The 18,211-nt window shown below is 43.2% G+C and overlaps 1 protein-coding gene across 2 annotated transcripts in view; it reads left to right on the forward strand.

The window, feature by feature from the left end:
* Positions 1–18,211, forward strand: part of LOC149313448 (ammonium transporter Rh type A-like) — a 50,729-nt gene that overhangs the window by 20,870 nt on the left and 11,648 nt on the right. For both annotated transcript variants that reach the window (XR_016280827.1, XM_089519127.1), the window contains exons 5-6: positions 8,233–8,399; positions 11,333–11,470. Coding sequence is in view for 1 of the 2 variants with exons in the window: in XM_089519127.1 (XP_089375253.1) it covers positions 8,233–8,399; positions 11,333–11,470 (305 nt within the window). In the remaining variant the exon portion in view is untranslated. The remainder of the gene's footprint in view (positions 1–8,232; positions 8,400–11,332; positions 11,471–18,211) is intronic.

Consider the following 18,211-nt stretch of genomic DNA (forward strand, 5'->3'; position numbering starts at 1 on the left):
AAAGGGTAAGAATAAAATCGATTTTCTCAAATCGTTCCCGGGTTGGGTTCATTTAAGTTTAATTCTTCTTCTGTATGTTTTCCTTCTTCATCTTTCTGCTCATTCATACTGTCATTCTTAACTCGATTATGCTTTGCAATGGTCTCTTTAGGAAATCCATTTTGTTTTCCCTTATTTTCTTTTCTTAATTTTACTTCCATCTCCTTAGCTTTCTCTAATGTGTCTATTTTGATTCTCTTCTGTCTGTAAATAAAAGATACACCTTCCACTCTGTCCCATCTGTATTCTACATTTAGATATTTTAACAAGTTAATCAGTCCTCTGTATTTCTGTCTTGCCAGCATGATAGAGGGTGGGATGTCTTTATAGATTTTTGCTTCTTTACCATCAATCAGGAGTACAGAGTCATAACTCTTTTGAATAATCAAGTCTCTAACTCTCGTTCTCGTACAACAAAAAATTATATCCCTTGGGTAGTTCTTCTCTCTAGCTTGAACAGAGTTAATCCTAAAGATTTTATCACATTCAGATTCCATCTTTTCAAAGGAGTAGCCCAGAAAGTCTGCCAAAGGTGGTAATAATATGTCATAAAGGTCTTCATTTGGACTTTCTGAAATACCTCTCACTTTAACACATTTATCTCTATATTTTAGATCTTGATATAGTTCCTTTCGTTGTTGATGATCTTGTTTTTGGCGTATTTCAATCATTGATCCTTCCAAAGTTAAAGTCCTTTCCTTGATTTTTTCCACGTCGTTTTGTGTTTTGTTCATCTCCAAATTCATTTTGTCCATTCTCTTAACGACATTGTCCAGTTCTTTCTTAAAGTCTTTTCTGATTTCTGTCCTTGTCTCTTTAATTTCATCCCTTAGTTCTCTGTTTGATTCTTTAATATCCTCCTTCAATTCTGTCCGGAGCTCCTTCATTTCAGCCCTTATCTTCCTTAGCTCCTCTAATACCAAAAGGTTAGGATCAATAGTCCTAATCCCTTCCTCTGATGAACCTCTTCTCTGGCTGGGTGTCTGAGATTGTATCAGGTTTTTCTTTGCATTTGCCATCGCCAAAGTTTCCTCTTTCTATGTAAAAAATAATAAAGGTAATAATATTTCTATAGTACCCACAAGAAAGAAGAAATGATTATATGTTTCAAACCACGTTTCCCATTTTCAGTCCAGCTAAAGAAACAAGATTATATATAGTCTCCTATGTAGTACCCACAAGAAAGAAGAAATGATTATAAGTTTCAAACCACGTTTCCCATTTTCAGTCCAGCTAAAGAAACAAGATTATATATAGTCTCCTATGTAAAACCTTTAAGTTACTGAAATATATTACCTTGATTAGCAATGTATCAACCCTATGTTCAATTTTCCTTCCTTTGTTAATTTCAATAATACAGTAAAGATATTGAAGGTACCACAGTTCATAAACTTAACATGTAAATCATAATTATTTATCAGTCATTGTTCAATAGCACACAATATAATTCACTTGTTCATGTACTTCCCTTCTTACGTGCAAGTTCTCTTGTTTCCATTAATCTCCCCTGGGAAGCTCCTTTAAGAGAAAAAGAAAGAGAAGAAGAGAGAAAAAAAAAAACCACTCTTTGAAATCAAGAGGATGAAAAAGTCCGCTTTGTTGACCAATCTAACACAATATTAAATCAAATATATGACTCTTATCCTAGTTGGACTTATGAATATTTTCAAAATATCCACTAATCAATGCCAGGGTCGCCAGGTTGCAATAATAAATTGTTTCCAATGCCAAGGTCCTCAGGTTGCAGTAATAAATTGTTTCCAATGCCAAGGTCCCCAGGTTGCAGTAATAAATTGTTTCCAGTACGTAGTCAGCTAAGCGAACAGAGATAAGAGTTCAAAACAAATGAAGCAAATGCCCATTTCTTATTCTCCAGCCGATATAGAAGTTCCAAGTTTTGTCAGCAATTAAGTTGTTATTATCAAACAAAGAGTTCTCAAAATTGTCCACTATCTGTTTAATGTTAATGACCATTAAACAAGAGAAGAAGAAAAAAAAAAACCTCTTCACTTGCAATTACCTGGATAGTTCACTCTTGCAAATGTTTTTAGAATGTCCTGGTATCCAAAGCTTTATATGCAACCAAATAGAGATTCCAAGATTTATCAACAAACAGGCTATTAATATCAAACAAAGAGTTCTTAAAATGCCCACTATCCACTTAGTATTAATGTCCGGTAGCACAGAGTAATAAAAACCCTCTCACTCTGCTTGCCTGGGTAGGTTCCTGCTTGCAAGGCTTTTAAAGTATCCAAATGACCAATCTTCTATCTTCAGTCGAAAAAGGATGACCAAGAGTTTGTCTTCAATCAAAAAGGAATTCCAGGCTTTATCAACAGTCAGGCTACTACTGACAAGCAATATCAATAACAAAAGCACAAGAAAAAAGAACAGTAGAGGCAAGGATCTACTGGAGAAAGCTAACAGTTAAATAGCCATTTACTAGGAGTGCACTAATAAACCTCCTTTATTGCTTTCCTAATTGGCTCCAGGAGTAGCTCCCTTAGTTCCAGTATCCTTCTTATCTGGAATAAACACAGCTGGCAATCATAATTTTACTTACTAGCAGTTCTCTTTCTCCTGTATTTTGTAAGCTAATTGGATGCTTACTGGGCTTTGTCTAGAGGAATTTCACAAATTGAATACAGTCTCTTAATACCAGGGGTTTCACTTTCTCCCCCAGAAGCACAAGAAGCACAAAAACACAAAGATCAACAGCCTTTCCTTCAGCTTTTTTTCCTCTTTGTCTCTTCTCCTTTCCTCTCTTGCTTTCTCTCCGTGCTGTTCCTTTCAAAGGGTCCAACCGGTCATCCTCTCGGCAACTCGGTTTCCCTCACTCAAACACACAGCAGTCCTCTCTTGTCGTCCCCCGCACTCTCCACCTCCACTCCGTTTCTCTCCAACACACCTGGTGCTCCTGACTCCGTTCTTCTTACTCCCCAGACAAACTCCCGTTAAAGCCACGAAGTGAGCGCCACACACACAAAAAAAGAGAACTCTTCTCTCTTCATGGGATAAGGTTCAAAAAGCCCCACAATTATGTGTAAGTTCTCTTCCCAAGCTCTCTCTCCATAAGGCTCAAGTAAAATGGGGAGGGGGTTGCAAACGTCGCCAAAACTAGACGACTGCAGCAGCGGGAGTCACCAGCTCTTCGGCTCTGATAAGAGAGGGTAGAGAAACACTCCCCCTCTGTCTTCCAGAGCCCCCAACAAGCTGTAGGAATACCTTCCCTTAACGGGGAAAGGCAAGGACGGGCAGTTGGCGTCCCCGTTCCCACAAGCACCGTTGCAGCGGAGGTTGCAGTCGGGAGCCTTCCCAACTTGCTTCCTCCTCGCAGCTCCCTCTCACCGGAAGGGTCCTTGAAAGAATCTTTTAAGCTGTAGCCTCAAATTTATCACAAATTCCTCATCTTCCAAAATATTGTCATTTAATCTCCAGTTATATTGTCTTTTATTTTTAAGTTCAAGGTATATTGGTTTGTGGTCAGATTCTGTCCTTGGCAGAATAGACATATTGTCAATTTTCCTCATTAGTGTAATTGTTGTTAGAAACATATCTATTCGTGATGCTGAGTTATATTGATCTGAAAAAAAAGTAAATCCCAGCATCTGGTCATTTAACTTAGTCCAGACATACAGACATCGTCCAAATCCAGTTGATCACATAAACTAAAAAAGGAGTTGGGAAGCTTTCCTTGATTTTTAAAAATTTTCCTAATTGACTTCCTATCTCGGGTTGGTTTCATTACCCCATTGGACCTTAGTTTTAAAAAAATAGTCCAGATTTAACTGTTGCTTTAAAAATTATTTCCATCTCCCAACTATGAGATGGTTGGAGGGAAATAAGAAAGTGTTGGGGGGAAGGACTGCCAATATATTGGGTGATGGAAGGATTTGGATTCTTCGATCATGGGCTGCGGTTCCATGAGGAGGGACTTCTTGCAACAGACGGGTTGCATCTCACGCCAGTTGGAAGAAATGTTTTTGCCAACAGTCTCAAGAACTTGATCAGGAGAGCTTTAAACTGAGTTCCGAGGGGAAGGGAGACAATATTAAGGAAGGCGAAAGGGATGGCGAAAATAGTCAAACTGACACAGAGGAAACAAGGCAAACAGTGCAAGGACCCAACAGTGGGAGGCAAAAAAACTTGCACAGGCAGCAAGTAAAAGGGAACCATGGTCTGCGATGTCTCTACACTAATGCACAGAGCATGGGAAATAAGCAGGATGAACTCGAACTCCTAGTACAACAAAGCAAATATGATATAATAGGCATCACTGAAACCTGGTGGGATGAGTCTCATGATTGGAATGTGGAAATAGAGGGGTATAACCTTTTTAAGAGAAATAGGCCAAACAAGAAAGGAGGAGGAATAGCACTATATGTCAGAGATATTTACACCAGTGAAGAGATCCTGAACATCAATCATGGAAGCCAGGTGGAGAGCATCTGGATAAGAATCAAAGGGGAGGGAAACAACAAGGATGTTACAGTGGGAGTCTACTACAGACCCCCAAGTCAGACTGAGGAATTGGATGATGCCTTTCTAGAACAGATGACCACACACTCAGAAAGGAGAGATGTAGTAGTGATGGGCGACTTCAACTACCCTGATATTTGCTGGAAGTCAAACTCAGCAAAATCCTCAAGGTCTAGCAAATTCCTCACTTGCCTGGAAGACAATTTTATGGTCCAAAAGGTGGAAGAGGCAACAAGGGGGTCAGCTATTTTAGATCTGATCCTAACCAACAAGGATGACTTGGTTAATGGGGTGCAAGTGGTGGGATCATTAGGTGGAAGTGACCATGTTCTCCTGGAGTTTGTAATACAGTGGAAAGGAGAAGCCAGGCATAGTCAGACACGCACCTAGACTTTAGGAGAGCGAATTTCAGTAAACTTAGAGAAGTATTGAGGGCGATTCCATGGTCAGAAATACTAAAAGATAAAGGAGTTCAGGATGGATGGGAGTTTCTCAAAAGAGAGATACTGAAGGCACAATTTCAAACAGTTCCAGTGAGAAAGAAAAACGGGAGGTGTCTCAAGAAACCAGGATGGATGACTAAGGAACTTTCAACTGAGCTAAGTTTGAAACGGAACATGTATAAGAAATGGAAAAAGGGGGAAATCACAAAAAAGGAATTCAAAGAAATAGCAGGCATGTGTAGGGGTAAAGTCAGAAAAGCTAAAGCGCAGAATGAACTCAGGCTTGCTAGAGAGGTTAAGAACAATAAAAAGGGCTTTTTTGGATATGTCCGCAGCAAAAGGAAGAAGAAGGAAATGGTAGGGTCACTGCGTGGAGAAGATGGCAAAATGCTAACAGAAGACAGAGAAAAGGCAGAATTACTCAACACCTTCTTTGCCTTCTCAGAAAAGGCAAAGGGTGCTCAACCTGAGGATAATGGAGCAGAGGACAGAATAGGGGAATTTCAGCACAGAATAAGTAAAGAGATAGTAGAGGAACACCTTATTAATCTAAATGAATTTAAGTCTCCGGGACCAGATGAACTCCATCCAAGGATATTAAAAGAACTGGCAAATGTAATATCGGAGCCATTGGCAATAATCTTTGAAAACTCCTGGAGAACAGGAGAGATCCCAGCTGACTGGAGGAGGGCAAACGTTGTCCCCATCTTCAAAAAGAGGAAAAAAGAGGATCCCAACAATTATCGTCCAGTTAGTCTGACATCAATACCAGGAAAGATTCTGGAGCAGATCATTAAACAGAGAGTCTGTGAACATCTAGAAGGCAATGCCATAATCACAAAAAGTCAACATGGGTTTCAGAGAAACAAGTCATGCCAGACAAACCTAATCTCTTTCTTTGATAAAATTACCAGCTTGGTAGATGAAGGGAATGCTGTGGATATAGTATATCTTGATTTCAGTAAGGCCTTTGACAAGGTTTCCCATGACATTCTTGCAAACAAGCTTGTAAAATGTGGGCTAGGCAAAAGAACTGTTAAATGGATCTGTAATTGGTTGACCGGCCGAACCCAAAGGGTGCTCAACAATGGCTCCTTTTCATCCTGGAGAGAAGTGACCAGTGGGGTCCCACAGGGCTCTGTCCTGGGCCCAGTGCTATTCAACATCTTTATCAATGACCTGGATGACAGAATTGGGAGCATACTTATCAAATTTGCAGATGACACCAAATTAGGAGGAATAGCTAATACCCCAGAGGACAGGATCAAGATTCAAAATGACCTGAATAGACTAGAAAGCTGGGCCAAAGCTAACAAAATGAAATTCAACACAGAGAAATGTAAGGTATTGCACTTAGGGCGGAAAAATAAAATGCACAGATATAGGATGGGTGACACCTGGCTGAATGAAACGACGTGTGAAAGGGATCTAGGAGTCCAAGTAGACCACAAGTTGAACATGAGTGAACAGTGTGATGCGGCAGCTAAAAAGGCCAATGCTATTTTAGGCTGCATCAATAGAAGTATAGTGTCTAGATCAAGAGAAGTAATAGTGCCACTGTATTCTGCTCTGGTCAGGCCCCACCTGGAGTATTGTGTCCTGTTCTGGGCACCACAATTCAGAAAGGACATTGAGAAACTGGAGCGTGTCCAAAGGAGGGCGACAAAAATGGTGAAGGGTCTGGAAACCATGCCCTATGAGGAACGACTTAGGGAGCTGGGGATGTTTAGCCTGGAGAAAAGAAGGTTAAGAGGTGATATGATAGCCCTGTTTAAATATTTGAAAGGATGTCATATTGAAGAGGGAGCAAGCCTGTTCTCTGCTGCTCCAGAGAACAGGACCCGGAACAATGGATGCAAGCTACAGGAAAAGAGATTCCACCTGAACATTAGGAGGAACTTCCTGACAGTAAGGGCTGTTCGACAGTGGAATGCACTCCCTCGGAGGGTGATAGAGTCTCCTTCCTTGGAGGTCTTTAAACAGAGGCTGGATGACCATCTGTCAGGGATGCTTTGAATTGGATTTCCTGCATGGCAGGGGGTTGGACTGGATGGCCCTAGTGGTCTCTTCCAACTCTATGATTCTATGATTCTATGCATTCTGGGGTAGGCACAATCTGTGGCCAAGCACGTGACCCTGGGCACATCACACACTCTCAGCGCCAGAGAATGGTAATGACAACCCCCCTTTGAAGAAACTTGCCAAGAAGACCCCATAAGGTTGCCTTAGGCTGACCATAAGTTGGAAAGGACTTGAAGACACACAAGAACAACAAAAAAAGTCTGCAATTACAGTACAGTGGGACCTTGTTATCTGCTGGGATTTGGTTACAGGATCCTCGTGGATAACAAAATACTTGGATGTTCAAGTCCTATTAAATATAATTGCAGAGCAAAATGGTGTCCCTTAAATAAAATGGAAAATCAAGGTTTCCTATTTGGAATTTATACTTTTGAATATTTTCAAACTGTGGATGCTTGAATCCATGGATAAAAAAATATCTGTGGATAAGGAGGGCTGACTGTATTTCATAGATAGTACACGGGGATAGGAGCCATCATGGTGTAGTGATTTGAGTGTTAGACTACCACTCTGGAGACCAGGGCTCGATTTTGAAACCTACTGGGTGACCTTGGGCAACTCACACTCTCTCAGCCTCAAGGGAAGGCAATGGCAAACCGCCTCTAAATAAATCTTGCCAAGAGAATGACATATTAGAGCCAGTGTGAACTATGGAGACTAGGGCTTGAATCCCAGCTCGAGGCAAGCCTTTACTCATGAGTAAAGCCTTGCTGGGCAGAGAGAAAAAGGTCCCCTTGAGCTCTCCCTCTCTGCAAGGCATGGTCCCCCAGGCCTCTCCAAGGCCTGCCTGCTGCCTGGCCACTCCACAGAAAGTGCAGGAAAGGCAGCAGCAGTGGCAGTGGCCTTTTCTCCCCCCCCCCCCCCAGCTGCAGCCCATTCCAGCCTTACCAGGTCTGCCAAGGCCTGCCAAAAGCTCTCTCTCTCTCTGCTCCTTCTCCCTGCTCTTTCTCTCTGTCCATTGCTCCCAACTCTGGGAGCCGGAACATGGAGCCTCCTCCTCATCCTGGGTCTTTCCTGTGAGTCACCAGAAATCGTATGAGGGGCTGCTGGCAGCCCGCGGGCCATATGTTGTGCAAGCGTGTTCTGAATGGACAAATAAGTATAGCGTTGGTATAGAATTGTTTCCTATGTTCCTCTTTCCTTTTGGTATTTTCCATGATATTCTATTTTTAAAAATTTATTTCCACAGGTACTCTTTTCCTTTGGTTGTTCTGGCCCAGTTTTAACTCTGCAATTGCAGCACCAGGAGAGGCGCAGCAAAGAGCTATCATGAACACATACTTCTCTTTAGCAGCATGCACACTTACAGCATTTGCCATCTCTATCTTGATTGAACATAGAGGCAAACTTGACATGGTAAGCTTCATCCTGAATCCAACTAATTCCCTTTATTTTTACAAGTAACAGGAGTTCTTTATATGTGGGTTTCATATATAAAGTTTCTGTACATTTGTAGCTCAATGTCAGAATCTGGCACATTCTGTCATAAGATTGACATTGTGGTTGTAATATACAGCATGTTTAATGTTTTAATCTAATATGGATGTTAAAACTTATTGGGATATGACAACAGTAATGGGACATATAGCGTTACTAGAAATAATAGATGATGGTTCAAAAGGATGCTTGTCGCCTGACGCAAGAATATTCAGATTTATGGAGGAGGAATTTTCTCAGAATCTGTTGTTGGGAAACAAAGTAGAGATGAGAGCCTAGCCAGTACCGGGGGCTAGGCAAATAAGGAGGACATGGAAGAGAGCTGCCGAAGGGCCAGGTATTGGTGCTGGGGCCTCTTGGCCTCCAACACCTCTACCCGGCCCTTCCGCGGCGGCGGAAGCCGGGTGCTGGCGCTGGAGGCCTTGAAGGCCTCTGGCGCTGCTGCCCTCCGCGCCTCCTCTCCAAAAAAAAGGCGCGGAGGTGGGGAAGAGGACGCGGGAGGGCAGCAGCGCGGGAGGCCTTCAAGGCCTCTGGCACCGTCACCCGGCCTCCTCAGTGCCGCGGAAGGGGTGGGTGTCGGTGCTGGGGCCCTCTTGACCTCCAGCACCGGTATCCGGCCCTTTGGCAGCGGCGGAGGCCGGATGCCGGCGCGGGAGGCCTTGAAGGCCTCCGGTGCTGCAGCCCTGCTTCCTCACCGTCCGCCATGGGAAAGGCCCAGCGGCGGTGCTGTTGGGGGCCAAGAGGCCTCCAGCACCACCATCGCGCCCTTTCACGGCGGCGGCGAGGAAGCCGAGGCTTGGCCTCCGCCACCGCTGCTGCCACCCGGCTTCCCTCGCAGCGGTGGCGGCGGAGGCCAAGCCGCTGCACCGCAACAGTAAAGGTAAGTAAGGGGAAGGGAAGGGAGGGAGGCAGGGAGGGAAGGGAGGAGGGAAGCGAGGCAGGGGTGGGAGGAGAAGGAAATTGTCCCCAATGGCGGCGTGCGTGCACGCACGCCGCCATTGGGGACAATTTCCCAATTTGCCATCCGTGGATGCTCAAATCCACGGATGGCAAATCCGCATATAAGGAGGGCCGACTGTACAGCTCTAGTGGCAGTCATATGTGTCAGCATTCGAACAGTGCATCATCAGAATGTTGATGCAAGTGCCAACTGTTGTTCTCAATTGTCACTGAGAGACAGAGAGATGGTTGGTGTTACTGTGGCTGCTTCAGAAGTTGTGTTATTATTGTTGGTTGGTGTAAATAGTGTGTATTAGAGAATGTTGTCCAATACACTGTGTATATATATTTTGTAAATATTGCAAATGAAGATTAAAGTCCTCGTGAAGAGTGAAGTCTTGTTCTGTTGTTATTTCTCAAGCCGGGAACTCAAGGCAGTTTGCAGTGGTGAAGGAATGTTTCCTTCTTGACCAGAATACCTTTGTAGACATCTCCACAGATTCCTTCTCCTTGGTGTCCTGTCGATGTGGTTCAACTCTGCAGGTGGTTGTGGTGGACACACCATGTCTTTCCACACGCCCCAACAGATTTTGTAATAATTTTGTCTTAAATTATTACATTTTGTATATTTTTGATTATTTCTTCATGATGTTTCCCATTTCTCAAGGGGTATTGTTTCATTTATACTTTGCATACATTTAAGCATGCTTTCTTTAACCGCTCTTCTTTCAGTTTTATATCTAGTAGTAGGCTATATATTTTTAAAATCAACTTTTTCTTTCCTTCCACTATTATTTTATTTAATTCTTTCCATTTGGTTTCTACACCAATATTTAATACAACCTTTTTATAATCTTTTATTTGTAAATAATGGAACCAGTCTACAGACAAAACTTCTTGTTCTATATCTTCTTTTGTTCTGATTTTAACTACTCCATTTTTTTTATCAGTAAATGTTGGAGGTGGAGCCAGCCAATGGCTGGATAAGACAACCGAGTACTTGGAAAAGAGGAATTGGAGTTAAATCAATGCTCCCCAAAAGGGGAATTTTACTTCTCTGATGTGGATCTATAAGATAAAGATATAATAATAATAATAATAATAATAATAATAATAATAGGATTTATTTATATGCCGCCCAATCACTGGGAATCCGGGCTGCTTACAACAGAGGGGATAATAGATGGTTCCCTGCCCTCAGGCTTACAATCTAAAAAGACATAACACAAAAGGAGAAGGGCATGATGAGGGGGGAGGGGATCAGGTCCAGCATTCTTCTCTCCCTCTGAGGCCTGGACCAAGGCAGATGGATTGGAGGGAAGGCTCTTGTTCTTCAGGTTAGCCCTGATGGAGCTGGGCCTGCCTGGTCATCTCCCTCATAGGCCGAAAGATGACAGTTATGGGAGGGAGGAGTCTCTTCTTCCAGGCTAGCCCTGGTGGAGCTGGGCCTGCCTGGTCAATTCCCTCATAGGCTGGAAGATGACAGTTATGGAGGGAGGAATCTCTTCTTCCAGGCTAGCCCTGATGGAGCTGGGCCTGCCTGATCAACTCCCTCATAGGCTGGAAGATGACAGTTGTGGAGGGAGGAGTCTCTTCTTCCAGGCTAGCCCTGATGGAGCTGGGCCTGCCTGATCAACTCCCTCATAGGCTGGAAGATGACAGTTGTGGAGGGAGGAGTCTCTTCTTCCAGGCTAGCCCTGATGGAGCTGGGCCTGCCTGATCAACTCCCTCATAGGCCGGAAGATGACAGTTATATAAGGAGTGTTTTGTTGGTATTTTTGTAAATGGGTGTCTGTCACTTCACTAGAAAGTCCTCTTTTAGTTTCAATACAACACAGTCAATTACAAAAAAAGTAAATTCTCAGTTTTATGTCTATCACCTTGCTGGTTAACATTGTATTCTTCACACACAGGTGCATATTCAAAATGCAACCTTAGCAGGAGGAGTAGCTGTGGGTTCCTGTGCTGATCTGAACATCTTGCCCTTTGGTGCCATGTTAATAGGCAGCATAGCTGGAGTCATCTCAGTTATTGGTTTCAAATATTTGACTGTGAGTATAACTTTTCAAAGACTTTTCAGCCAAATATATCCCAGCTTTGGTAAAGTACTCCTTGTTTCATACTGTGCCAATTTTGAGGCAAATTGAGGCTTTCTGAATTTGATGTTAGAGTACTGAAGATCAGAACCATTCTTGTTATTTTATGTGACTATTTATTAATTAATGTATTTAACATATTCCACCCCCCAAGGGCTCCTGAGATGATGAAAAAATGAAAACCAATTAAAATAATACAAAGATGAAAATATTTTAGAAATAAGTAAAAGGTTGTCTACACTGATGGGAAAAAAATAAGCCTTATTTCACATTTTCCTGGTCTGCAGTGACTCTGCAGCAACTCATTAATGCCACACGCTTGACAAACACAAAAGGGTGACTTTGGCCTAAGTGTCTACAGATATCCTTCTGGTGAATTTACTTCATTCTTCTGCTTTTATCTTCCTTGCATGCATCAACCTATTAACCAATAGCTGCTATCAGTTGCCTGTCAATGTAGACTACCTTGCACTCTGATTCGATGTCTCGCCCTTAGCTGCCCCAGTGAGTGAGGGAATACTAAAAGTATATATGTATACACACACTCTCACAAGCACAAAGGAGAAAGGGGGGAAAACTGTATTTTACTTATCTTTCATTCATGAAAATGTCCAGCCATGAGATCAGTGTTAAGGAGTTGGATTGGGTTACTCTCTCCCTCTTCTTCCTCTCCATCCAGTCAACATTGTTTCAACTTTGTTTTATGTCAGTGAATGGAGTGCATGCATTCCCTTTTCCCCCCTGATCAGTCTCATGCTCGCTCATGTGAGGATTATATGCACTCCTTCCCCCGCAAATTCCCCTACACATATACAGAAGTCCCTTGCCTTCTGGACCCCGCCGTGTAAGGCAAGTTCTGCCTATGCTTGGGTCCCATTGAGGATAATGGGGCTTGTGCACACGGCAGCGTGAGTGTGCACAGCGTGAGTGTGCACAGTGTGAGTGTGCCATTCATTAAATGGCACAGGCCTTCCAGCATAAGCTGGAAGCCGCTTAAAAGGCGCCTGCATATGGTGTGGGCACACTGTATTGCAGATCAATGCACAAGCAAGCAAAAGAATGATTGAGGGGAGGGAGTGTAAGATTTCTGCATGAATGAGCAAGCAAATGATTGAGATGAAAGAGGGATTGCATGCTTCCCATTCACTGATACCAAAACGAAGATGACACAACATTGATCAAGTGGGAACGGAGGAAGAGGGAGGGGGTCATCCACTCCAAGGACACAAGCCTTCAGCAGATTCAGAAAACCTTTATTTAGTAAGCAAAGTAGATCACAGTACATATTTGTAGTCAGGACTGAAGAATTCTTTCAGTTACATCATATACTTACAGTTCAACTGATTCACTAATTACAAAATGGCTCCTTTTCATCCTGGAGAGAAGTGACCAGTGGGGTCCCACAGGGCTCTGTCCTGGGCCCAGTGCTATTCAACATCTTTATCAATGACCTGGATGACAGAATTGGGAGCATTCTTATCAAATTTGCAGATGACACCAAATCAGGAGGAATAGCTAATACCCCAGAGGACAGGATCAAAATTCAAAATGACCTGAATAGACTAGAAAGCTGGGCCAAAGCTAACAAAATTAAATTCAGCACGGAGAAATGTAAGGTATTGCACTTAGGGTGGAAAAATAAAATGCAGAGATATAGGATTGGGGACACCTGGCTGAATGAAACTACGTGTGAAAGGGATCTAGGAGTCCAAGTAGCCCACAAGTTGAACATGAGTCAACAGTGCGATGCAGCAGCTAAAACGGCCAATGCAATTTTAGGTTGCATCTATAAAAGTATAGTGTCAAGATCAAGAGAAGTAATAGTGCCACTCTATTCTGCTTTGATCAGGTCCCACCTGGAATATTGTGTCCAGTTCTGGGCACCACAATTCAAAAAGGACATTGAGAAACTGGAGCATGTCCGAAGGAGGGCGACTAAAATGGTGAATAAAAGGGTCTGGAAACAATGCCCTATGAGGAACGACATAGGGAGCTGGGGATGTTTAGCATGGAGAAAAGAACGTTAAGAGGTGATATGATAGCCCTGTTTAAATATTTGAAGGGATGTCATGTTGAGGAGGGAGCAAGCTTGCTTTCTGCTGCTCCAGAGAATAGAACCCGGAACAATAGATGCAAGCTGCAGGAAAAGAGATTCCACCTCAACATTAGGAAGAACTTCCTGACAGTAAGGGCTGTTCAACAGTGGAATGCACTCCCTTGGAGGGTGATGGAGTCTCCTTCCTTGGAGGTCTTTAAACAGAGGCTGGATGGCCATCTGTCAGGGATGCTTTGATTTGGATTTCCTGCATGGCAGGGAGTTGGACTGGATGGCCCTAGTGGTCTCTTCCAACTCTACGATTCTATGATTCTTTGAAAAGCTGTCATCCCATTTGTCAGCAACTCAAACATACTGTCTTCCCAAGTCACAGAATCATAGTTTGAATCACAAGGACCATCAAGTCCAACCCCCTGCCATGCAGGAATACACAAGCAAAGCACACCCAGTAGATGGCCATTCAGCCTCAGTTTAAACCCTCTGAGACTCCACCACACTCCAAAGCAGTACATTCCACTGCTGAACAGCTCTTACTATCAGAATGTTCTTCCTAATGTTGAGCTGGAATCCCTTTTCCTGCAGTTTGAATCTATTGTTCTGGATCCTGTTTTGTGTAACTGCAGAAAGCAAACTTGCTCCATGTTCAGTTATGACATCCTTTCAAATATTTAAATAGGGCTATCATATGAGCTCATAACCTTCTCTTCTCCAGGCTAAACATACTCAGCTCATTAAGTCGCTCCTCATAGGGCATGGTTTCCAGACAAGCTCCAGTTTGTCAACATCTTTTGAACTATGATGCCCAGAATTGTACACAATATTCCACATGTGGCCTGACTAAAGCAGAATAGAGTAATACTGTTACTTTCCTCAGTCTAGACACTATACTTCTATTGATGCCCGATAGGACTGCATTGCCCTTTAGGGTGCTGCATCACACTGTTGACTCATGCTCAACTTGTTGTCTACTAGGACTCCTAGATCCCTTTCACATGTAGTCTCGTTAAGCCTACATGTGAAAGGGATGACAGGTGTCCTAGTAGACCACAAGTTGAACATGAGTCAACAGTCTGATAGTTTAGCTATTATCTCCAGCTGTTGATGACTTATGACTTGGATGACACAATTGGTAGCATAGTTATCAAATTTGCAGATGACACCAAATTAAGAGTAGCTAATACCCCAGAGAACAGGATCAAAATGCAAAATGACCTTAATACATTAGAAAGCTGGGCCAAAGCTAACAAAATGAAATTCAATACGGAGAAAGGCAAGGTACGCATATATATATATATATATATATATATATATAGGATGGGGGACACCTGGTTTAAGGAGACTACATGTGAAAGGGATCAAGCAGCTCTAGTAGACCACAAGTTAAACCTGAGTCAACAGTGTGATGTAGCAGCTAAAAAGGCCAATGCAATTCTAGGCTGTATCAATAGAAGTATAATATCTAGATCAAGGGAAGTAATAGTGTCACTCTATTCTGCCTTTTAGGCCTCACCTAAAATACTGTGTCCAGTTCTGGGCACCACAATTCAAAAAGGATGTTGAGAAACTGGAGCATGTCCAAAGGAGAGCGACCAAAATGGTGAAGGGTCTGGAAACCATGCCCTAAAATCCTAGACTCCAGTTTTAAAGCAGGCCCGGTACATACCGCTGAAAAATGATGGCCTGCCGGCGGCCTATTTCCCTCTGGAAGGAAGCCGCAGCCGCCAAACAGTGCAGCTTCCCTCTGGAGTAAAAAGAACCCAGTATTTCCGGGTTCTTTTTATGGCGCCGGAGTGATGTCGCGAATGTACCACTGTCTCACTCACAGCGTAAGCGATACACAGTGCCGTGTGGACGCTGTGTGGTACTTACGTCACAATGGCGGTACCCGTGTACACGGGACTTCACCATTAGTATGCCGCCACTCCATACTAGGGTTAGGGACCGTGCGGTTGGTGTGCAGTTCCTAACCCTAGTATCGCTGCCGCCACACCACAAAGTGCCTGTTTGGGGCCACAGTTAAAACAGTAGTTTCAAACAGTGAATGCCAACAATGCAGTATTTTGGCTGCCCAGTGCAAACTTAAAAGTAACTAAGGAATGACCCACTGTAGCCAGATCTACTTCCCCCAAGAAAGGGTGCCACTGGCTCACCAGCTAAGTTTGGGCAAAGATGATCATGATCACTACATCAACCTGGCTTTCCAGGAGCATTGCTGAGTCTAAGAGCAACCCCAAGCTACAAATTTGATCTTTAAGAGGGAGTGCAAACCTATCCAGGACAAACTGCTATCCCAGTCCCAGGTTGATTTTCCTACAGACCTGTATTACTATCTGTCTTATCGGGATTAAGCGTTAGTCTGTTGACCTGCATCCAATTATTTACTACATCATGACAAGTATTCAGAACTACCACATACTCTTTGGCATTAGTTGTGAATGTGAGATAGTGCTGGGTATCATCAGCTTACGGATGACAAACTCCAAACCCCCAAAGCTCCAGATGATTTATCCCAGCAGGTTCATATAGAAGTTGTCCGTACAGGGCAAAAAGCCCAGGTTCCCCCTGGCCTCCTGGCTTCCTTTCAGAATCTGATATAAAATTATTTTCCTGACCTTCATGGTTCGGCTCCCTCATATTTGTGAGTGCTCATCTCTCTTTACTGCTCTCCATGTGCATTGAGATCTTATGACACTGGTCTCCTGACCCAACCAAGGGTCTCCTCCTCCCCTTCTCAAATCTGCCCCTTCTCCTGTGCTGCTCCTCATGTCTGGAATCTCCTCCCCACAGAATTAAGAACTATTACTTCCTTGGCTAATTTTGGGGCCAAATTGAAGACACTCTTATTTAGGGAGGCATTCCAAATTACTGGTTGTTAATCTGCTGCTTTCTTTGTCTTTACTTTGTCTGGATGGTCCTTGTGGTCTCTTACAACTCTATGGTTCTATGATTTACTGTATACTAATTAGTATTAGTTTAGAGATATTTTAAGCATGTAGTATTGTTGTTTTAGATTGTATGCTGCCTGGCAGGTTTTTATTCTTTTTTCCCCTTACTTTATTTGACCTTTACTATGTAAAGCGCTGTGCAAACTTTACAATGCTCTATAAATTAATAATAATAATAATAATAATAATAGTTCAGACAACACAGGCTGAAACCCTGGTGCCAGGATCCAATGGATCTGGCCTGATCCCAGAGTAAACAGCCATTACCCTAGGGCAATAGAAGCCCCGATTTGCCTCAGAGTTTACTGGAAACTCCACAGCAAACCCTGGCTGTTTACACGCCCCACATTCCTACCTTGCGGTGTATTGCTCAGACTGAGAAGCTCCCTCGACTGTTGCCACGTCTAATGCACAAATGGGGTGCCTGGCCACATGAATGTACCAGGCACTCTGTTTCCATTCCAGATATAGTGATGGGAGGCTTCTCAGTTGAAGTGATAGTGTGGCAACATAAAGAGTGCTTGCACTCCTGGGTCTTGGGTTGGTGTGGCAAAGGGTGTGTAAACACTTGCCCATCCCCACACTGACCCGGGTACTAACTCAAGTTAGCACTGGGGCCAGGATAGCATGGGCTCAGCACTATCCTTGTGAGATCTGGGATTCTTCAGACCAACGTTCCACAAAGAAAACTCATTTCAAAAGAAAGAAGAAGTAAGGCAGAAACAATCCATTGACACATTTTTGCAGAATCTGAGGTCCACAGGAAAAAAGTCACACTTTTAACTCCCCTCCTTTTCCCAGCCCAGTTCTATTCCCTCACCACACACCACGGAAACCAAGACTTTCTCAAGCGACCAACCTTGGATGCCAGACAAAACACCTTATCACTAACATTACAAACTGCCTGACTGGGCCTCTTCTACCAAGCTAGCATCTACTAAACTTTTCTACTCTCCACTCAACCCCCTCCCACTAAAATAACTTTAGACAGAACAGGAATATAAACAGTTATAAGAGTGCATACATATATATGAATAACCATTATAACTGAACCCAAATGACTGGTTCTGACAATCCTAGCCCATCTGCTCATCCCCAATGATCTTAAAAAGCATAGAGAACAGTACTGATCCATGTGGAACCCCAGAAGCTAATGGCCAAAAGGCTGATCAGCATTCCCCAGCATCATGTTCTTAGAACATGCAGCTGAAAAAGAACAAAACCACTGCAAGGCAGTGTTCCTAACTTCTACATCAGCCAAATAATCCAGAACAATATAATGGTCGATAGGATGAAATCCTGCTGAAAGATTCAGGGGGGCCAACAGGGCTGTGTTCCCCCTGTCCAATTCTCAGTGGTGATTATTCACCAAGGTGACCAATCCTGTTTCTGTACTATAACCAGGCCTGAACCTGATTGGAATGAATCCAGGTAAGCCTGGAAGCCTGGAGTTGTGTTGCCACCACTCAGTCTAGGACCTTACTTAGAAAGGGGAGATTAGGGACTGGCTGGGTCTCTAGTGAAGGCTTTTTTCAATAAAGGTGTTACATTTGCTTCTTTTAGAGAGGTTGGGATATAGATGAACAAGGGTCTAAAAGACAAGTGTTTGGCTTTACCTTTCCAAACAATTTGTCCACATCATCATGTTGAACAAACTGAAACTGAAACTCTTCCATGTGACTTGGTTGCCTACCC

The sequence above is a fragment of the Sceloporus occidentalis genome, unplaced genomic scaffold (genome assembly GCF_023333645.1).
Source record: "Sceloporus occidentalis isolate IW3139 unplaced genomic scaffold, rSceOcc1.0.p SCAF_4, whole genome shotgun sequence".
NCBI lineage: Eukaryota > Metazoa > Chordata > Lepidosauria > Squamata > Phrynosomatidae > Sceloporus > Sceloporus occidentalis.